This window comes from Anabrus simplex, chromosome 5 (assembly GCF_040414725.1).
Source record: "Anabrus simplex isolate iqAnaSimp1 chromosome 5, ASM4041472v1, whole genome shotgun sequence".
Classification (NCBI taxonomy): domain Eukaryota; kingdom Metazoa; phylum Arthropoda; class Insecta; order Orthoptera; family Tettigoniidae; genus Anabrus; species Anabrus simplex.
This window is the reverse complement of record NC_090269.1, coordinates 448,570,690-448,594,753: the sequence shown is the minus strand read 5'-3', so window position 1 is coordinate 448,594,753 and position 24,064 is coordinate 448,570,690. Positions and strand designations below refer to the sequence as shown.

The following is a 24,064-nucleotide window of genomic DNA, read 5'->3' as shown; positions in this document are numbered from 1 at the left end:
TTTCTACCCTTATTCGTTTGCAGACAGATTTCACTTTCTCTACCTTAGGCCTACAGGTACTTAGTTCACTACAGATCAGATAGTGGTCTGTATCATCGAAAAATCCTCGGAAAACTCGTACATTCCTAACTGATTTCCAGAATTCAAAGTCGGTTAAGATATACTCTGTTATGGAGCTGGTAACCCCAGCCTCCCATGTATAGTGGTGAATAGCCTTATGTTTGAAGAATGTATTTGTAACTGCTAAACCCATACTAGCACAGAAGTCCCATTCCCAGCAGCTTCCATATCCTCCCCACATTTACCAATCACCCTTTCATATCCTTCAGTTCTATTTCCAATTCTCGCATTGAAATCGCCCTTTAGCGCTATTCTATCCTTGCTGTTGATCCTGACCACGATGTCACTCAGTGCTTCATAAAACTTGTCAACTTCATCCTCATCTGCACCGTCACATGGTGAATACACGGAGACAATTCTAGTCCTAATTCCTCCAAATGACAAACCTACCCACATCATTCACTCACTTACCTGCCTAACAGAAACTATGTTGCGTGCAATGGTATTCCTGATAAAGAGCCCTACCTGATACTCTGCTCTTCCTTTTCTAACACCCGTCAAGTACAATTTATAATCTCCTATCTCTTCCTCGTTATCTCCCCTTACCCAAATATCAGTTACTCCTAGCACATCCAGATGCATCCTTTTTGCTGACTCAGCCAGTTCTACTTTCTTTCTTCCATAGGCCCCATTAATATTGATAGCTCCCCATCGAATTCCATTTTGTTCGCCAAGTTGTTTCCAAGGAATCTCTCGCCTGTCAAATGGGAGTGGGACTCCGTTACTCCCATAGGTCCGAGTCTTGCTTAAAATGTTCTGAGCTCGGTAAATTCATGAAGCAGGATGTAACCCTACTTACACATAGTCCAAGTGAGGATCTCTCCTCTAACGGGTTATGGACCAACAATGGATTGTATAGACCCAGCCATCCACCTCGTGCATTCAAATCAAGCGCCTTGGGAACTGACATGTTACTTTTAAAACTTGAAACAACTAGTGCAAGAAGTTTGGACGTTGGTCAACAAATATCGCTACTAAAGTGATAAAGTAATTTGTTATGTTAAGGTTTCCTAAACTGAGTTGAATTGTTTTTGTTTTTTGTGTATCACAGTTGTCAACACTTTGATCTCTTTCTGCCAACTTCAAAGTTAACCAATTGGAAATTTGCTGTATTTAATTTTCAACCAATCAGTGTATTTTCTACATATTTAGTTATCCAATTAAAAATTGGGGGTGTCTCCAGCTTTAGCCCAGATCCCTCTCTAACCTTCCTCTAGGGTATAAAAGCTGGCAATTTTTCGAGCTACTTTGTCATCGTGACCATCCAGTGTACTGAGTGCATGCTAATAGTGGAGGCAGGGCATTCACTCTTCATCGTGTAGTCCAGCGCAATAAGGTAATGGCAGCCATGTACTAACTAGGTGATAGCCTCTGAAAGCTAACCTGAAGGGAAGGTTTCCTGTCTTTAAGAATGTTACTTTAATTTCCCATCTTCAATAATGTAAAGTCCTTCTTCAAATATAAATCTCAAACTAGCCAAACAACTTACCCAAAATTTGGGAATAGAGGGTGCGACACCCTCTCGACTTCCCTATCAACTTGTATTTGAGGTGACTATGTTTTGTAACCGTTCCCTACCTGTAGCCTTGTAACTTAAATTTCCTCCATCTAGTCACCTCAGCAGAATAGGATTAGCCTCTGTAAACTTTGGGCCAGAAGCCCAAACAGGGTTTTAATCTTGTGTGCTCTTTTCTAGGAGAGCAAATATCTGCCTCCGCATCATTTTGATTTTGGGCCAGTAACTTTAACCTGTGTTTCTTTTTCCCACCAAGGCCAGTAGATACTCCTGTAAAACATAGTTATTTCTGTTAAGTGGTTAAATTGTTGAGTGTTGAAGACAGTGAATTCTGTTTGAGCCATTAAATATAGATTGTACCTCAAGAGGTCTGGAAACTGGAAGATGCTCGGGTTGTAACAGTATTAGATTCGGAGCTCAGTCTCCCGTTCATTTCACAGAGCATAGATGCATTTCCTATTCTTATAGATATACTCCATAAATGAAATGGGGAGACCTGTCTCCTTAACTTCTGGGTGTATGGAGCAATACCCTATTAGCCTTCCGGTAACACTTGTAAAATTGTATTCAAACTACTGTACCTGAAATCTTGTACTGTCACTGAGCAACTGGTTTTGTAATATCTTGCATTTGGAAAAAAAAAGGTCCAAAAGAAATATAACCTTGATTTTTAAAACTTTTAACTAATCTTTTGATTGTAGTAGATCGAACCGATCATGCCCATGCCTTCTTTCAATTCAGTCCACCACAAAAACACTGTAACAGTAACTACAAAGGGTCATATCTGTAACATCTGGACATGTCAGGAGTACTTGTAATGTTTGGACACACCATGGATAGAGCACTGCTGATTTACAACATTTACACGTATGTAAAACCATCAGACATCATTTAACTGGTGTGAAAATGGGAAACCATGGGAAAACATCTTCTGGGCTTCTGACAGTGGGATTCAAACCCACTACCACTATCCCCTGGATGCAAGTTCATACGAATGCGACCCAAACTGCATGGCCAACTAGCTCAGTTTTCTCACTTAACAGAACTTATTATTATATGAAAGTCTTTAAAAGGTATAGATCTTCTGAAATTCTTAAACTCTGCATATTTATGAAGGAAAAAGTTGTTTCTGATACTGGCACACGTTTCTCTAACATAATTTTGATATTTTTACAAGAGGCGGTGGTAGGATGATGTGCAGGATATCAGTGTAACTACAGACATGTGCTGAGATAATTCAGCTTCTTCAAATACCTCTAGACTGAACCCTACTCACACTTGGTAACATGCCAGCATGTCATCACCTTACCCTCTGAGCTATCACATGAAAAGGCACTGAACTGAAAGACACACACGAAGAAGATCATAATGGATTGTATTTAGGAACATCCCCAGCATTTGCCACATGTGAAAATGGAAATCCCGCCCGTCAGGACTGTCAAGTGTGAGTTTGAACCCGCCATTCCCCAAATGTACACCGATAGCTACACGGCCAATACCAAGAAAAAACAAAAAAAAAATTGCCTGAAATCCTTCTATTCGCCGGGCTGTATGGCTCAGATGGTTGAGGCGCTAGCCTTCTGAACTCAACTTGGCAGGTTCGATCCTGGTTCAGTATGGTGGTATTTGAAGGTGCTCAATTATGTAAGCCTCATGGAAGAAGATTTACTGGCACGTAAAAGAATTATTGTGGAACAAAATTCTGGCACCTCGGCATCTCCGAAAACCAAAAATGTAGTTATTGGGACATAAAGCCAATAACCTTACTGTTATTAATGAATAGCTTAAAATATAATTTCAAACAATACGTTAAAAATGGATTTTTATTTTAAAAATTGAGTGTTCACTGTTACCCAGATTTACACGTAACTTGGGGAAAAAATTATGATACTTTGTAAAAATATACAATAAAATAGAACCCCAATGCACAGTATACCTCCTTCTCTTGAAGTCAAGATGGGCTCTAGGAACTAGGCTTCTCCGTACGTCGTTTATCCTGTATCTCTTTAAGAGCTTTACCGAGCATATAGGCATTGTAATTACGATAGATCATGCTTCCAAGTTTATGGTTATATACTTGCAGCACTGCCCACAAAAGCACCCTACCTAGAAAAGCCGCCAAAGACATGATTCTTGAGCTGATCTACCTAATGAAAGTTGATCCTAAAAGAAATTCAGAAGGTGTACAACACTCAACATTCACAAACATTTGCTGACAATGTGAACGTTCAGTACCACACGAAACAACAATCAAATTATTCCCCTGAGGGACAGAGAAAAACAGTGAACAATCCAAGAAAAAAGGTTTATCGCAATAGTGATTTTGACTTGAATAACCACAGACCGGTAAGATTAATGTCAATTGTATGCAAACAAATGGAGCAATTAATAGTAGGTTATTTGAGGTTAAAATGGGACTCTTCTGGAATGATATTTAAGGGGCATTGTGATTTTAGGGAAGGCTTCTCCTGCGAAAGTCAGCTATGTTCTTTATGTCAAGACATATTGGATAAGCTCGACAGTGGGTCAAGGATTGATGCAATAGTAATTGATTTTGCTAAGGCATTGGATCTTGTGCCACCTGATATCCTCCTTAATAAGTTAGGGCGTAAGGGCATTGACATCAGAGTCGTGAAATGGATACGAGAACTCAATGGAAGAACTCAGAGGGTGCATGTGGGAGAAATGCTATCTTCTTCAATAAGTGTTACATCTCGTGTGGCACAGAGTAGCATTATAGGGCCATTTCTTTCCATAATTTTTATTAACGATATTCTCAATTCGATAAAATCAGAAGAGCGCCTCTTTGCAGATGATTGTGTCATATACCGGGAGATAAGGACAGAGGAGGACGAACTACTGCTTCAGCAGAATTTAGATAGATTGCAAAATGGGCACGTGAAAATCGAATGAAAATCCACAGCGGAAAAAGCAAGGAAGTGTGTTGCAATAAAAAGTAAATGACAGGAAAGAGGGATTATGAAATTGGAGGGGAAAGCGTTGTTGAGGTTGTTAGTTGTAGGTACATTAGTGTTTCTATTAGAAAAGACTTAAACTGGTCAGAAGAAGTGGAAAATGTAGTTAAGAAATCCTGAAGAAAGTTACATTTTATTATGCGAAATCTCAAGAGAGATAACACTGGTGCCAAAAGTAAAGCTTATAAATGCTTGGTAAGACCAATTCTCAAACATGGATTTGTGTGCTGGGATCCGTACAGGATGGGTTTAATAAATTCCCCAAAAAGCGTTCAAGAAGAGCGATGCGTTTCATAACCGGGAGTAGGAGGAATACCATTAATTGGGAAAGTCTCGAATCTAGAAGAACTATATCTCACCTGTGTGGCCTTTATAAGAACTATACGGGAAGGGTCTCCGGGAGTAGTATTACAAATACTTTGGAACCTCCCTCATACTTATGGAGAAATGATCATAAGCATAAAATTAGGGCCAGAAACCAACATACGGACATGGGCAAGTTTTCCTTCATAAACAGGACCATGAGGGATTGGAATAAATTACCTGCAGCAGTCTTCCGGTATCTATTCATTTAAGAAGACCATTAGTAAATTGCGGATACTGCTTTGTATAGATTGTGGTGTTCTCTTTCCAGGGAACTAACTGCTTCTTGTTGTTGTCTGCTAATTACCAATATTTTAACTTTGTTATCACTTGTAATTTTAAGCTAGTAATAAACTCAACCTATAATATTTTAAGCCGTAGTGTTAAGTATAGGAAATACTTAAGTTGTGTGTGAATTTGTATGTAATGATGCTGGATTTAGAATGTAAGACTAGTAGTATTTCTTGTAATATTTTCTTTCCCTGGAATTGTTGTTGTACTCCTGTTGTTTGTTTGTTTGTTTGTTTGTTTGTTTGTTTGTTGTTGTTGGGTAATTATGTTAACTTTATTATTACACTACTGTAAGTGACCATTGCCACCAGGTTATTTCCCATTTGCAATGTATTTGTTAATAATATTAAAATATCAACACAGATCTTCAGAAAATTAAGCATACATATGCTTGAAGTTAAACTGTCCTCCAGATTAATCCAATAGAATATTGTGAGGCTAATACTCAGAAAATTATAATGAAAATTGCATGGTATTTGCTGTAAAAGTGAATCAAGTCCTAATTAGCACAGCCAGCAGGAAAATAAAAGATAGCTATGGTGAATTCCCCTCCTCTACGAACCATGTGACCTTGCCGCGGTGGGGAGGCTTGCGTGTCCCAATGCACATAGCCGAGCCGCAGGTGCAACCATATCGGATGGGTATCTGTTGAGAGACCAGACTAACGAATGGTTCATCGAAAGTGGGTAGCAGCCTTTCGGTAGTTGCAAGGGCGGCAGTCTAGACGACTGACTGATACGGCCTTGCAATAAGACTCAACATGGCTTCGCTGTGTTGATACTGCTACACAGCTGAAAGCAATGGGAAACTACAGCCGTAACTACCTCCCGAGGACATGCAGCTCTCTCTGTATGAATGATGTACTGATGATGGCTTCCTCCCGGGTAAAATATTCTGGAGGTAAACTAGTCCCCCATTCGGATCTCCGGGTGGGGATTACACGAGAGGGGGCGATCATCAGGAAGATGGATACTGACATTCTGCGAGTCGGAGCGTGGAATGTTAGAAGTTTGAATCGTTGTGGTAGGTTAGAGAATCTGAAAAGGGAGATGGATACGCTAAAGTTAGATGTAGTTGGTATAAGTGAAGTACGTTGGCAGGAAGAACAGGATTTTTGGTCAGGTGACTACCGAATTATCAACACGAAATCAAACAGGGGAAATGTAGGAGTTGGTTTAATAATGAATAAGAAAATAGGGCAGCGGGTAAGCTAGTACCACCAGCACAGTGAAAGAATTATTGTTGTCAAGATAGACACCAAACCAATGCCCACCACAATAGTGCAGGTCTATATGCCTACTAGTTCAGCGGATGATGAAGAAATTGAAAGAATATATGAGGAGATAGAAGATTTAATACAATATGTAAAAGGTGAAAAGAATCTAATTGTGAAGGGAGACTGGAATGCAGTGGTAGGCCAAGGAAGAGAAGGTAGTACAGTAGGCGAATTTGGATTGGGACAAAGGAATGAAAGAGGAAGTCGGCTGGTTGAATTCTGCACTGATCATAATTTAGTCCTTGCCAATACTTGGTTCAAACACCACAAACGACGACTGTATACGTGGATGAGACCTGGAGATACTGGGAGGTATCAAACAGACTTCATTATGATTAGGCAGAGATTCAGAAACCAGGTGTTGGATTGCAAAACCTTCCCAGGAGCAGACGTGGACTCTGACCACAACTTGTTGGTCATGAAATGCCATCTGAAGTTGAAGAAATTGAAGAAAGGAAAGAATGCAAAAAGATGGGATCTAGACAAGTTGAAAGAAAGGAGTGTGAGGGATTGTTTCAAGGAACACGTTGCACAAGGACTAAATGAAAAGGCTGAAGGAAACACAATAGAGGAAGAGTGGATAGTCATGAAAAATGAAGTCAGTGGTGCTGCTGAAGAAATGTTAGGAAGGAAGAAAAGATCAACTAAGAATCAGTGGATAACTCAGGAGATACTAGACCTGATTGATGAACGACGAAAATACAAGAATGCTAGAAATGAAGAGGGCTGAAAAGAATACAGGCGATTAAAGAATGAAGTGGATAGAAAGTGCAATGTAGCTAAGGAAGAATGGCTGAAGGAAAAGTGCAAGGATGTCGAAGGTTGTATAGTTCTAGGAAAGGTAGATGCTGCATTCAGGAAAATCAAGGAAACCTTTTGAGAAAGGAAATCTAGCTGTATGAATATTAAGAGCTCAGATGGAAAGCCACTTCTAGGGAAAGAAGACAAAGCAGAAAGATGGCAGGAACATATCCAACAGTTGTATCAAGATAAAGATATAGATAATTTGGTTCTGGAACAAGAAGAGGCTGTCGATGCTGATGAAATGGTAGATCCAATTTTGAGGTCAGAGTTTGACAGAGCTGTGAGCGATCTAAATAGGAACAAGGCACCTGGAATTGATGACATTCCCTCTGAATTACTGACTGCATTAGGCGAAACCAGCATGACAAGGTTATTCCATTTAGTGTGTAAGATGTATGAGACAGGAGAAGTCCCATCCGATTTTCGGCAGAATGTTGTTATACCTATTCCCAAGAAAGCCGGTGTTGACAGGTGTGAAAACTACCGCACCATTAGTTTAGTATCTCATGCCTGCAAAATTTTAACACGTATTATTTACAGAAGAATGGAAAAACAAGTTGAAGCTGAGTTGGGAGAAGATCAATTTGGCTTCAGAAGAAATGTACAGTAGGAACACGTGAAGCAATCCTGACTTTACGTCTGATCTTAGAGGATCGAATCAAGAAGGACAAGCCCACGTACATGGCATTCGTAGATCTAGAAAAGGCATTCGATAATGTCGATTGGACCAAGCTATTTATGATTCTGAAGATGATAGGGATCAGATACCGAGAACGAAGAATTATCTACAATCTGTATAAAAATCAGTCTGCAGTGATAAGAATCGAGGGCTTTGAAAAAGAAGCAGCAATCCAGAAAGGAGTGAGGCAAAGCTGCAGTTTTGTCCCCTCTCCTTTTCAATATTTACATAGAACAGGCAGTAAAGGAAATCAAAGAGAAATTTGGAAAGGGAATCACAGTCCAAGGTGAGGAAATCAAAACCTTGAAATTTGCTGATGATATTGTTATTTTATCTGAGACTGCACAAGATCTCGAGAAGTTGCTGAATGGTATGGATGAAGTCTTGGGTACGGAGTACAAAATGAAAATAAATAAGTCCAAAACAAAAGTAATGGAATGCAGTCGAACGAAGGCAGGTGATGTAAGAAATATTAGATTAGGAAACGAAGTCTTAAAGGAAGTAGATGAATATTGCTACTTGGGTAGTAAAATAACTAACGATGGCAGAAGTAAGGAGGACATAAAATGCAGACTAGCACAAGCAAGGAATAGCTTTCTTAAGAAAAGAAATTTGCTCACTTCAAACATTGATATCGGAATTAGAAAGATGTTTTTGAAGACTTTCGTGTGGAGCGTGGCATTGTATGGAAGTGAAACATGGACGATAACTAGCTCAGAAAGAAAGGGAACAGAAGCTTTTGAAATATGGTGTTACAGAAGAATGCTGAAGGTGAGATGGATAGATCAAATCACGAATGAAGAGATACTGAATCGAATTGGTGAGAGGAGATCGATTTGGCTAAATTTGACAAGAAGAGATAGAATGATAGGACACATCTTAAGACACCTCGGACTTGTTCAGTTGGTTTTTGAAGGAAGTGTAGGTGGTAAGAACGGTAGGGGTAGACCAAGGTATGAATATGACAAGCAGATTAGAGCAGATGTAGGATGCAATAGGTACATAGAAATGAAAAGGTTAGCACAGGATAGGGTGGCATGGAGAGCTGCATAAAACCAGTCTATGGACTGATGACTCAAACAACAACAACATGGTGAATTCCAGAGCGACTGAACAATTCGTGACAATGGTTCATGGAGCAATTGCATTACAGAATGTGCTGTTCCAAGGCTGTGAATCAAGAAGGCTGGAAACATCTTAACCCCTTGAGCGGGGAGCTCGGTACACACTAGCTCACTCTCAGGTGGGAAGCGATTTCCCTGATTGAAGAAAATATTTAATTACTTGATTGAAAACAATCTTAGACTAAAATGAACTATTGAAGGGCCAAAGGAGAAATATTTACTTGAATATAATGTATTTAATTCTTGAAAAATTCTATTACTTTAATTTTTCAATACTTCGTGCAAAAACGTACTAAGTGCTTTCACGCTGTGATATCAAGATTACTTCTTCCTAACAGCAAAGCTCCGGTTTTTGTTTATACAGTAACTTTCACCTGAATATTTTAGGCAGTTTACTATCAATCTCTGCCTGGAAATAAATGTTTCTGTATATGTAAATTGTAGATTTACAAACTTTACATGTACTTAAAAGATGTACAATGGAATAAATTATAATACTCAAGAAATTTTCTGTTATGTTGGTTAGCGCTTTCGAGGGATCAAGTTTATATAGCCTCCCTACAATTCATAAGTGACATACACGGACTACATTACACTACAATACAGGTACTACTTACAGTGTTATGTCTCTTACAGCTGTTCATTATGATACACACGGAAGCCGGTCATGTCGTATAATCTGTCTCACCTTCGCATAATTTATATAATTCCATTCTGAAACGCGATCGTTTTCTTGTTATGTAAACTTTCCACCCTAGCCACCCTTTCCATAGCAAGAGGTTCTAATCAATTGACATTTTGCCATCAGCGGTATAAGCTTCCGAACATTTTGCTAACATGTGGTCAAATACTGGATTTATCTCGTATATTTTTTGGAGGAAGTTGTGCATTATTCACCTCATTGTCAAAGATATGTATAAAGCTGTGGAGGAAAATCTAATAATAATAATAACAACCACGAAAACATGGGAGAGAGTCGGAGCTCTCTTGTAAACTATCCCACAAAACACCCACGTACATTGGTACATTCAGTATCAACACTTTGATACAACCAGGAAAATTACTAAATTTAGTCACAGAACTTGATCGGCAAAAAATTCTTATCCTTGCCCTGCAGGAAACTCGATTTACTGATGATGCTACCTTGGATTATGGAAATTACCGTATATTCAAAAGCAAAACAGACCAAAAGATTCCAAATAGGACCCCTTTATTTGGCATGAGCTTCGTAGTACATAAAAGTATACCGAACTCGATCCAAGAAGTTAATTCCATCAGCAATCGCCTAATGACCATGAGGATTCATTGTGCCAATAAAAAATATACATTAATAAATGCACACACCCCTACAAATATAGACAACAAGGAGAATCCCCAAAACGTGGACAAATTTTGGAACAGACTTGAAAAAGTGATGTCAAAAATTCCAAAGGATGACGTCAAAATCCTCTTAGGCGATTTCAATGCACAAATCGGCCGAGAAAAGGAATATAGGAAAACTGTCGGACTCTACCCGGCGCACAAATTTACAAACAAAAACGGCTCAAGGCTCATTGAACTATGTCAACAGTGCAACCTTAAAATCATGTCCACATCCCTCAGGAAGCATCCCAAGAAACAAAAAAACCTGGCGGTCCCCCACTGAATCCATTGGAGAATTTCAGATTGATCTTGTAGCTATCTCGTATCAGCTACAGAAAGAGGTACATGATGTACAAGTGAGAAGAGGAGCAAACATCGACTCTGATCACTATCTCACAAGAGTTAAAGTAAAATTTACTCCAAGAAAATACCACCCCAAGAAATTCCAACAACAGAAATTTGACATAAAACAGATTCCTGTTAGGGATCTAAAAGAAGCATGGGAAAATCAACCAGCAAAAACATGGGAGAATTCCACACAAAAATCATACAGAAGGCATGAGAAATGGTACCCTTAAAAAGGAATGCAAAACACCCCTGGTGGAACTCAACATGCAACCAAGCCCTAGAGATAAGAAAATCTGAGTTTCAGAAATACAACAGTAGAAAATCCCAGAAAACTCAACGAGAATAAGAGACCAGAAAACAAGTATCCAAAACCATCAGGCAAGAGAAAAGAAAGCACCTGAAAGAACAACTGGAGTCAATTGAAGAAAACTTTAGAAACCACAACACAAGGGATTTCTACAGAACATTCACAGAAAAAATCCGAGGATACATTCCACAGAACTTATGTTTTAGGAAACAAGACAGAAAATTGGCGCTTACTAATAAAGAAACTTGCACGGTACTTCTCAGAACTTCTTAACTGCCCCGAACCCACTGAAAGATTTCTTGAAGAAGCATCCAGTTTCACTCACCCAGAATCACCTCCACCAAACCAGGAAGAAATTCAGAGCCACATTAAACGACTAAAGAACAACAGAACCTCAGGGAGAGGTGGGATTGTTGCAGAATTCTTTAAGAATCTTGGTCCAAATTCACTCAAGGAACTTACAGAAATCATACAGAAAATCTGGAAAAATGAAAAACTCCCAGAAGACTGGAAATGTGCCTTAATTCACCCACTTCACAAAAAAGGAGACAAAACTGATGTGAACAACTATAGGGGAATCTCCCTCCTTGAAGTCGGCTACAAAATTTTCTCTGCATGCCTGTTGAAAAGAATACACGAACAACTAGAGCATAACATTGGTGAATATCAAGCTGGGTTCCGCCCTCACAGATCATGCAATGAACAGATCTTCAACCTCAAAACCGCTCTAAAATTCAGGGCCCTCAGAAACCTTCCAATCATCTGTACCTTTGTAGATTTCAAGAAGGCTTATGATTCAGTTGATCGTCAATGTCTGTTCAGCATCCTGAAAGAACAGGGACTAGACTCCAAAACGCTAAACTTGACCAAACAGACCCTCACTGACACGAAGTCAAGAGTGAAATTCATGGGAGAAATCTCAGACGAATTCCTGATAAAAACTGGTGTCCGGCAAGGAGATGGACTATCACCCCTCTTCTTCAACCTCGTACTAGATAAGGTGATGAGGGAATGGGAAAACGAACTGAAAGCACAAAATAGCTGGAACCCAGTAAACATCGGGACACAAAAATACAAGCTTGAAATTCCATGCTTAGCCTTTGCGGATGACCTGGCCCTTTTGTCCAGCGATGAAGTCACAGCAATAAAGCAAGTTGAAATTCTCCAAGAATGTGCCAGAAAGGTCGGACTTCATATCTCCTTCCAGAAAACTGAATTTTTCTGTGCAAAACTAGACATCCGTAGTCTCAATACAAAATACGGACAAATCAACAGAGTACTTCACTTCAAAAACCTGGGCGAAATCCTCGAACCAACCGGACAAGAGAAAATAGCCCAAAACAACCGTGTCCAAAAACTCAGAAGAGCTTATGGGAGAACAAGAGAAATCTACAACAAAAAATGTATGTCTCTCCACGTTAATATTAAACATTACAATACTGTAATCAAACTGGAGGCTTTATATGTAGGGGAAACTCTAACGCTTCATAGGAAGGGCGAACTGGAAAATATCCTAAAAGAAGAGCGAAAAATCATGAGGAAAATTTTAGGACCAAGACACACGGGAGAAGGGTACCGCCTCCAAACCCGGAAATCCACAGAAAAATTATCTAATATTGCGGCAGACCTCAGGAAAAAAAAGGCTAAAATTTTATGGACATGTTAAGAGTCTTCCAGAAACTAGACTAACCCACCAAGTTCTTGAAAGAGTTGACAAACTGAAGGATTTTCCTTGGATACAACAAACAAAAGCAGACATGAAGAACGCACAAATTCTCTGTGAAGAAATTTTGAATCAAAATATATACAGAAAGAAAATTGACAATTGGGAAGTTACTCCAGAGAATGAAGTACCAAAAAGAGCAGGTACCAAGTGAACGGAAGAAAGGAAAAGGATCTTTAGTCAACAGATGAAAGCATCCTGGATCCTCCGCAAATGAAATCATAAATAAAGCTTCGTGTGTTCCGAAAGGGACCATTCACGCATAATAATAATAATAATAATAATAATAATAATAGTAATAACAATAATGTTATTGGCTTCACGTCACACTAACTAGTTTTACAGTGTCCGGAGACACCGAGGTGCCAGAATTTAGTCCTGCAGGAGTTCTTTTGCATGCCAGTAAATCTACTTACACGTGATAGACGTATTTGAGCAACTTCAAATACCACCAGTTCGAGTCTTAATCGAACCTGCCAAGTTGGGGTCAGGAGGCCGGCGAGGAAACTCAATCTGGCCAAAAAAAATGCTTTTGTGTCATCAGCTCATAGAAAATAGGTGTAGTGAGTAAGCAATTGTGAGAAATAGTGTCCTAATTTAGGTTTCTGTACAATCCCCTGCGGCAACAGTATGGCCATAAGAAGCTTTTATTTCGTCCTCATTTGTTCAGACATGGTCTTGATCTCGATTCCTTCCTTTCGTCTTACTAAAATGGGATTTATGTGCAATTTCCTGCTCGGCATATTTTGTCTGTTCAGCTATGTTCTGGCATATCTTGTCATAAAAAGTAATTAAAATATTTCGCTCAGTTTTGTTTTCCTAAAAACACTCTTTTTATATCATGATGGAAATTTGGATCAAAGCGGGAATTTCTTTGTCCATTTTCCGTATAAGTTGATGAAGAACTTGCAATGGTTGGATTGTAATCAGTATTATCATCACAACTGTCACTGTCATGATCGCTACTTGAACGGGAATCGAACATGTGTTGTCTCTTTTGCGACTGCTGAAAATTCACATCTGCTACGCCCAAACCCTGTATATTCGAGCCTGCAGTACTTATTCCAGGTAATTTCCTGTTGCTTACGAATTCCCCTTCGGCAGAACTTACTTCACTCATATCACAATTTTCCCCATTAAATTCCAACATTTCGTTTATCATGACCCGTAAATCATCTTCCTCTAACAGTGGAGTCCGGTAATTCGTTATAGATATTTTAGCAGAAAAAATGTAAGAAAAAGGATCGAATAGAACCCTGGTCTCAGCAGTTTGGACGGAAATCATAAAATATTATGGATGCGTACGATAAAATGTTGTGTAACTCGCGATAAATACACACTCCAGTCATGGAGGAAAGGGATAATAAGTCAGGTCACAGTTCTAAAACGTCATCAGAGAGGTCTTTTCAGTGTCATAATCTCTATAAATCCCTTCAACAGCAATATTATTACATCCATGGGACGATTAGGCGATAAGCTAAAGCTTCAGCCCGGAGCTATTAGGCCTTAGGCCGTTCTTGCCCGGACGTCAGTTGCATTCTTTATGTTGCAACTCATGGATGACACATTTGTATTCGGAGAACACTGTTGAAAAAATTCACATCAGAGGGCAGACTCATCTGGAATATGCTGCTGAAAAGAAAATCTCTGCAGGCAGGCAACTGAGAAAAAATATATAATTTGAATCGGCGGATATATCCGCGTTCCCCACCGAGCAAGCGACTTGTAGCCGCGGATATCGCCGCATTGCCCACCCACCGGGTTAAAACAGGCATTCAGATATCTCACTTCATAAGTGAACACAATCATCAAAGCAGAAGTTTATTCTGATTTGAGGAACTGCAATTTCAACACTGACTGCATTGTTCTTTCTAAAAAACTGTTCATCACCTGTTCTACTGGAACATTCTTAGAGACTTAACACTTGCTGATCCCTTTTTCCACACTCCACAAACTGACATATCACCAGGAACTTAAGTTTCCATGCACCATTTAATAATGGAGCAGAAAAATCATGAAAACTACCTAATTCTCCAAAACACAAAATTGGGATGAACTGACAGTTAACTACAAACAAGAAAGGAAAATGACAAAACTACATCTCATCATTCTCTATTCCTACATAACCTACAAAACATTATTTAAATATTTTGGAAACACAGAAGATGTGGTCACAAAGGAAATGGAGTGTGAAGCAAACTCCCAGCAACACATCAGGCAATTATACTGTAGAACTCCATATTAAGAAAGACCCATTAAAACTTGGTAGATTTAAACAAGTGGCAGTTCAGCATGTCGTGCCCTTGGAAAAGACTCAAACGCAATTAGAAGTTTTACCATGAACACATTAAATGCATGTGAGAATTCAAGTCACTTGGCCATATGAAAGAAATTAATGTGAAACCCTCGGAGAAAGAAAACGATTATTAAATTCCACATCACCCTGTCATAAGGCTGTCAAGTAAAAAAAAAAAAATAAAAAAAAAACCACTTGTTTTCAATGCTTTGGTCAAAACTGACAATGGCGTAAGTGTTAACGACATCCACCTTGTAGGGCCATCTATTCAAGAAAATCTCTTCTCTATAATAATATGATTCTGGGCCGAACACACCATAGAATTTACAGCAGAAATAGGAAAATGCATCACCATATGAACATCAAGCACTATGGCCTCCCAACTGTAACCTACAGGATAGTATTTCTCGCCATAAGATGAAGAAGAAGGAATGGGCTTCCTTTCTGCAGATCATAAATTCAAGACTTCTGCATAGACCACTGTATTTCCTACAGGAAGCAATCAAAACGTGTGAAGAACTACTAAACCTTCTCAATTGTACAGGCTTCAACTTACGGAGTTGGAACTCTACCGACCCAGCACATCACACACGGATGCAACCAAATTAACTGATATATGATGACAATGACATGAGGAATAATCTGGGCACCATTTCAGAATCAATTTAATGTCATATGTAACGTGAGAAAAGAACACGAACATCACACAACCACTTTGACTAAAACATTGTTCTATCAAGAAATGTATCCACATTCAATTCATTAGGACTTGTAGATCCAACTGATACACTACCAAAGCCCGTGGTAAAAGTGTATATCTCAGATCATTTAACAATGAAGCTCGAGTGATGACAATGCTACAGTGTGTAAAATGCAATGCAGTAGTGGTTAAAAGCTCTCTCTTCAATGTCACAGATTTGCAGAGCCCACCTAAAGAGGATATTAAAGTTTCTGAGTATGAACTTATGGTGTTATAATTAAAGCACTTTATTGTTATGGTCCTTAAACTTTGTTTTCATTCTGTTTAAATTTGCCACCTTATTGTTAGCTGAAACTCTTAATTAGTGATCAGATTTAAATTTTAATACAACTCTGACCTGTCACTTTCTCGTTGATATTTTATAGCACATCACTGGATGTAAGCATTGGACCTGGTTGAATCCGCACGCCATTCTTCAACTGCTTGTGTGCCGCTGTCCATCGCCACCATTTTGAACCCTGGGAGTTGAGTTGTGAATCTCTAACTGACAAGACGCCTGTTGAATTAGCTCCACCTATGATCGCCTATATTGGATCCGAGCGTATCTTTAAACCACAATAGTATGATTAACCAGTGCTTCATGACTATTTCTTTAGCAAAAAACTTAGTGGTGCATGGTAGTTCTGGTCATTTTCAACAAATTAGTAATTTAATCTTATGATGTGACTATTAGATTCTTCTTCTGAGCAAGCCTGTTGCCCAGCCGGCAATAAATGCATTCGCCAGCAGAAAAGGGCAAAATTGGACGAATTCAGTTTGGGTGACAAGGTGCTAATGAGGGTTCCATTTCCCTTATCAGCAGAGGTGGAAAATATGTCTAAATTCCTTATTTTGTATCAGGGGTATTTCACGATTGTGAACCGTATCGGGAAGTGTTCATATTCTTTAGAAGATCAGAAATGGAATATTGACGGTACTTATAACATCAGAAATTTAAAGAAGTACGTCACATGAGATTTGTTGAGATATTAGTAAGATGATTGTTTTTTGTAAGAAGCTTGCATAAAAACTAACTTCCGTAAATTTGCATGTGAATCAAGAGTCGTATTAATGTCATATGTTAACGATTTTCCTTAGACATCATTGTCATCTCATTTGGTAAGTCAAGTTCTGCATAAACCTCTTATTCCTCTGCAGGTCTTTAAGTTCACCATAATAAAGAAGCTTCCTTAATTTTGCTAAACAAAATGTCAGATCAGTATGCGATATTATTCATGTAATTCACTTGGAAGTGCCATTTGCCTTGAAACTTTGTAATAGGGTTGTGACACTATATGAATTAGTGATCAGTACTTTTTACCACCAAAGAACAGAGAACAGACATCTGAAGGAATTAATAAACCTTAACGGAACATCCATTGGTTGCAACTAGCTTGTTCAAACTTTTAAAATGTACAATTTTTGAGTCTAAAAGTCTCAAGGCACCCATGAATGCAACAGTTGTATTCCCCCATACAACGAGTGATCTGCATTATATATCGATCAGTGAGATCTTATTTAGTGAACATGATTTTTATATATCAACAGGCAAGGTTTCAAATACCGAACACAAATATTATTAAAAGTCATTTTTACCTTTAGACACTATATGGTTGTAATAACATCAACAATATAGAATAATTCTTAAATATAAATCATAAAAGGAGAGGAGGCAATATTAATACATATCAACATATCCTGAAAAACATGAAAATCACTTTCTTATCTCTATCCTTCCACAGAGAGTGGACATGTCTTTAGTGCTTCTTGTTTTTTTCTTTCTCTTCAACTGTTTCTCCTCGTACTCCTTTGAAGATATCACATATAATTTCCTAAATCTAAACTGATGAAGTATTTCAGGAACTTTTAGAAAATCTTTGAAAGAATCCACGCTACTACTTGGGGTGGGTGAGCAAGCAAGTTCCAAAGCAATTTTGTAGTCATTCAATAATTTTAGCTTGTGAACTTTTACTCCGCTCTTCAAAATGATGGCACCAGGAAGATCCTTCTCGGGAGAAGATACATACACCTCTAAACGTTCATCATTCCACATGAAATCATCTCGGCCCGGATCATAATCACCTTGTTCTGCTGAACTGTCTGTCATTTCACTTTCATTACCCAATATTGTTTCAAGTGTTGCATTGTACTGTGTTGTAATACTTTTCCTATAAGCGTACAAATCTGGTTCACCATCGTTCTCTTTTTATCCATCACGTCACTGACCTTATTGGGAATAGTAGCTAGCAAGAATTCCTGTAGGTCATCTTTAACTTCTTATTGGAAGTGGAAGGGGATGATGGGCTCCCTTCGTCACTCCCTTGCTGTTGCCTTCTGACTGGGGTTTTTAAAATATCTACACACATTTTGTGTAATCCACGGTGTTGGAATCTAGTGCATAGAGACCACATTTACAAAAGGTGTTTTTCACAATATCTGGCCTAACATCATCATCTCAAACTTTCCTTAACATGGGTGCAAAAGTTACCTTGGTTTCTGATGCATGGGAAGTTCATCTGCTGGTTGCAGAAGATGGGTGCATTAGGGAAAAGAGAGTACAATAATATTGCATGGTCATGATAATATTCAATGACTTGAAGAGATAAATAACTCCTCTGTCCATCAAGGAATATAAAAACAGGAAATGTAATTTTATCTACCTCTAGCCATGACCTAAGGTGTTGAAGGTAGTTTAGAAATTTTGGGGCCTTCATCTGGGCACTTTCAATTTTCTTGTAGACCCACGGCTCCGGTAGGCCATCTTTGATAACTTGCTTAAGTTATATGTTGCTGCAGATGATCACTGTTGGGGCAAAACGCCCATTGGCACAGAAATTTCTGAACACTATTATCCCTTCTTCCTCTACAGAGGTTTCTGTAAATTGAAGCTGTTCCCCTTGGACTCCCAGGTACTTCCCTGACACCTTCTGTTGACTGAAAAACTTGCTGAACAGTGTCAAGTTAATTATTTTTCTTCAACAGAAATCCTCTCTTAGACATGTTGATTACTAATTCTCTACAGCACTCTTCTTCTCATGGACTCAGGAACGGCTACCAGCCAAGGGCAGTCTGAATCTTCTGACATCCAGATAGTTTGTGGTTTAACATTTTTTTTTGCTAGTTGTTTTACGTCGCACCGACACAGATAGGTCTTACGGCGACGAAGGGACAGGAAAGGGCTAGGAGTGCGAAGGAAGCGGCCATGGCCTTAATTAAGGTACAGCCCCAGCATTTGCCTGGTGTGAAAATGGGAAACCAAGGAAAACCATTTTCAGAGCTGCCGACAGTGGGGTTCGAACCTGCTATCTCCCGAATACTGGATACTGGCCGCACATAAGCGACTGCAGCTATCGAGCTCGGTGTTTAACATTGTTAATTTTTTATTTTATTTTTTTGCTAGGGGCTTTACGTCGCACCGACACAGATAGGTCTTATGGCGACGATTAACATTGTTAAAGGGACCTGGTAAGTTGTAGATAATTGCATTTGGGACATCATACCAGACTTAACCTGTTGAACAGCTTCAGTCAAGGCAGTTAACGAATACTGACACATACATACATACATACATACATACATACATACGTACATTATCATTATAGACCGTTATGCCTTTCAGCGTTCAGTCTGCAAGCCTCTGTGAATTTACTAAACGTCGCCACAATCCTCGATTTGCAACTAGTGTTGTGGCCTCATTTAGTTCTATACCTCTTATCATTAAATCGTTAGAAACTGAGTCTAACCATTGTCGTCTTGGTCTACCTCTACTTCTCTTACCCTCCATAGCAGAGTCCATTATTCTCCTAGGTAACCTATCCTCCTCCATTCGCCTCACATGACCCCACCACCAAAGCCGGTTTATGCGTACAGCTTCATCCATCGAGTTCATTCCTAAATTAGCCTTTATTTCCTCATTCCGAGTACCTTCCTGCCACTGTTCCCACCTGTTTGTACCAGCAATCATTCTTGCTACTTTCATGTCTGTTACTTCTAACTTATGAAATAAGATATCCTGAGTCCACCCAGCTTTCGCTCCCGTAAGGCAAAGTTGGTCTGAAAACAGACCGATGTAAAGATAGTTTCGTCTGGGAGCTGACTTCCTTCTTACAGAATACTGTTGATCGCAGCTGCGAGCTCACTGCATTAGCTTTACTACACCTTGATTCAATCTCACTTACTATATTACCATCCTGGGAGGACACGCAACCTAAATACTTGAAATTATCGACCTGTTCCAGCTTTGTATCACCAATCTGACATTCAATTCTGCTGAATTTCTTACCTACTGACATTAATTTAGTCTTCGAGAGGCTAATTTTCATACCATACTCAATGCACCTATTTTCAAGTTCCAAGATATTAGACTGTAGGCTTTCGGCACAATCTGCCATTAAGACCAAGTCGTCAGCATAGGCCAGACTGCTTACTACATTTCCACCTAATTGAATCCCTCCCTGCCATTTTATACCTTTCAGCAGATGATCCATGTAAACTACAAACAGCAAAGTTAAAAGATTACAGCCTTGTCTAACCCCTGTAAGTACCCTGAACCAAGAACTCATTCTACCATCAATTCTCACTGAAGCCCAATTGTCAACATAAATGCCTTTGATGGCTTTTAATAAACTGCCTTTAATTCCATAGTCCCCCAGTATGGCGAACATCTTTTCCCTCGGTACCCTGTCATATGCTTTCTCTAGATCTACAAAACATAAACACAACTGCCTACTCCTCTCGTAGCATTTTTCAATTACCTGGCGCATACTGAAAATCTGACCCTGACAGCCTCTCTGTGGTCTGAAACCACACTGGTTTTCATCCAACTTCCTTTCAACGACTGATCGCACCCTCCCTTCCAAGATGCCAGTGAATACTTTGCCTGGTATACTAATCAGTGAGATACCTCGATAGTTGTTGCAATCCTTCCTGTTCCCTTGCTTACAGATAGGGGCAATTACAGCTTTTGCCCCATTTTGAAGGTACCTTACTAACACTCCACGCTAATTTCACTACTCTATGAAGCCATTTCATCCCTGCCTTCCCACTATACTTCACCATTCCAGTTCTAATTTGATATATTCCTGCTGCCTTATGACAATGGAGTTTATTTACCATCCTTTCCACTTCCTCAAGCATAATTTCACCAACATCATTTTCCTCCTCCCCATGAGCTTGGCTGTTCACAATACCACCAGGATGATTTCCTTTTACATTGAGAAAATGTTCAAAATATTCCCTCCACCTCTCCAGTGATTCCCTGGGATCTATTCTGAGTTCACCTGAATTACTCAAAACACTGTTCATTTCCTTTTTCCCTCCCTTCCTAAGATTCTTTATTACTGTCCAGAAAGGTTTCCCTGCTGCTTGACCTAGCCTTTCCAGGTTGTTACCAAAATCTTCCGATGACTTCTTTTTGGATTCAACAACTATTTGTTTCGCTCTGTTTCTTTCTTCTACATACAACTCCCTGTCTGCCTCGGCCCTTGTTTGGAGCCATTTCTGATAAGCCTTCTTTTTACGTTTACAAGCTGCTCTCACTTCATCATTCCACCAAGATGTTCGCCTTTTCCCATCTTTACACACAGTTGTTCCTAGGCATTCCCTTGCTGTTTCTACTACAGCATCCCTGTATGCCACCCATTCACTTTCTATATCCTGAACCTGCTTACTGTCTACTGTTCGAAACTTCTCACTAATCATATCCATGTACTTCCGTCCAATTTCCTCATCCTGGAGATTTTCTACCCTTATTCGTTTGCAGACAGATTTCACTTTCTCTACCTTAGGCCTACAGGTACTTAGTTCACTACAGATCAGATAGTGGTCTGTATCATCGAAAAATCCTCGGAAAACTCGTACATTCCTAACAGATTTCCTGAATTCGAAGTCTGTTAAGATATAGTCTATTATGGATCTGGTACCCCTAGCCTCCCATGTGTAGCGGTGAATAGCGTTATGCTTGAAGAATGTATTCATAACAGCTAAACCCATACTAGCACAGAAGTCCAGCAAACGCTTGACCTAGCCCATTAGCTTCTATATCTTCCCCACATTTACCAATCACCTTTTCGTATCCTTCAGTTCTATTCCCAACTCTCACATTGAAATCGCCCTTTAGCACTATTCTATCTTTGCTGTTGATCCTGACCACGATGTCACTCAATGCTTCATAAAACTCGTCAACTTCTTCCTCATCTGCACACTCACATGGTGAATACACGGACACAATTCTTGTCCTAATTCCTCCAACTGACAAAACTACCCACATCATTTGCTCACACAGTTTCATTTTTCTTTTCAACAGGTTTAAACAATGGCATTTGGGACATCACACTGTTGGGCTTCTTAACTTAGACCATTGTCAAAGCTCTGAATACTAGTTAAGGAAAACAAGCAAAAACTGTAAAAACGATCATTTCTGCATTCTAGTTTTAAATGGGTAAAATGTAATAAAAATTGGTGGTTTTTTTTTTTTCAGAAAGTGGGGGAGGGACTGCTCCTGCACATCTGCCCTTGTCACCACCACTTCATTTGCTGATGACAAGAAGCCTTGGAAAGGGACAGGATTGTTAAATGATTAGAACGACGTGCAGCATCAAACAGACACAAGGCATCATAAAAGAAATCTAACTCCACCCAATGAAGGTTCAAATTCAGGCCCTCTCAAGTTACAGATAGATGGATCAGCAGTCATGAGCACTAAAAGGCAGACTTCAGAACTAAAGAAGACAGTACTACAAATTAAAATCATAAACAGACTAATCATTTTCAGTGGCATTTGATATTAAGGGTAGTTTTGGTATTGAACAAACCTCAGTTATCAAACGACATTTCAAAATTATAAAATGGAACACTAATATTCGAACAGTATTTTATTTCAGAAATAAACATGAAGATGGATGAAAACTCACAACAGAAGAAATTAATAAACATTTATGTATGTTAATACAACCCATTATTTAAAGGATACCTTCTGAAGACACTATTTTACCAGCAAGAACAGATAATCACAGGGACACTGCACCTTAGTAACAATACAATGATCTCTTTAAAATCCTGCCAACACCAAAGTTCTGAGACTTCCCCATACACACCAACATGGTAACGACTTGGAGCTATTAATTGACATAAAGCTAAGTTTGGCGGGGTGAATTTAGTAATGTCAGATGTTACATAAACATACTAATATCCTTATTTTGCAACAAGATGTGTCAAGTGTTTGATATTTAAAGGGTGTTCGATATATAGTGGCATTACCCTACTTCAAGATGTGAATATTTTGTGACAGAAATAATTAACTAGTATTGAATGCAACGTGTCCGCTAAAGGTATCTCCAACTTAATTATGTGAAATTTGTTATTAGGACCAACTAATCGATGAATGTCAGGACACGCTGTCATAGTAATTGGCACATGACTGTCCTTATGTGGCAGTATAAAACTTATTTGGAAGAATTTGATACTCTTCATTTAAACTTCTCCGTTGTGTAATATTCAAAGCTTTTTTTCTTGGAATCTGAGTGGTCTATTCATGGTGCTGTCCACCTAGGGGTATATATGATGTTATAAGTGAATTACCATTCTACTATTTGCCTGCAAATATAATAATCGGATAATTGTTTTAAAGTGTGTTGATTTTTTGTTCATTTGTTTTGAAATTTGTATTGCCATTTATTCTTAATATTTTATTTCTCTTGGGTTATTTACGGTCTGGTTTCACATCATCCCTTTCTTCGCCTGGCACTACTATTTTCATTATTGTGAGATGTGCATGGGAGGTCTTTGTAGCCATCCCATCTGCTGCATGATACCTAACACAAGATCAGTCAATTGCACAAGAAAGTATATTTTCCATAGTACTACCCAATCATACACATTGAAATGAAGGGTCAACAATTGATATCTGTTGAGCCACTTTCTAACCATTTTCATTAACTGTCAATTGCTTATCAAATTATGTACATTACCTCAAATGAGTTTTGCTGTATTGGCCCTGGCTCTGCTAACTCTGAACTGACTTCTTTTTTCAGAGTTATCATTTCTGATACATGTTCAATATTTTCCTGTGAAAAGGAAAATATATTAGGTATGCACATAACACAGTTCTACAAATACAGTCACCAACAAATGAACATGTTAAT

General features: G+C 38.9%; 1 protein-coding gene across 1 annotated transcript in view; it reads right to left on the bottom strand.

Moving 5' to 3' along the window:
• Positions 1-24,064, bottom strand: part of LOC137501037 (uncharacterized) — a 58,678-nt gene that overhangs the window by 30,489 nt on the left and 4,125 nt on the right. Inside the window, exon 3 of the mRNA XM_068227897.1 lies at positions 23,891-23,986. Within this exon, the coding sequence (XP_068083998.1) occupies positions 23,891-23,986 (96 nt within the window). The remainder of the gene's footprint in view (positions 1-23,890; positions 23,987-24,064) is intronic.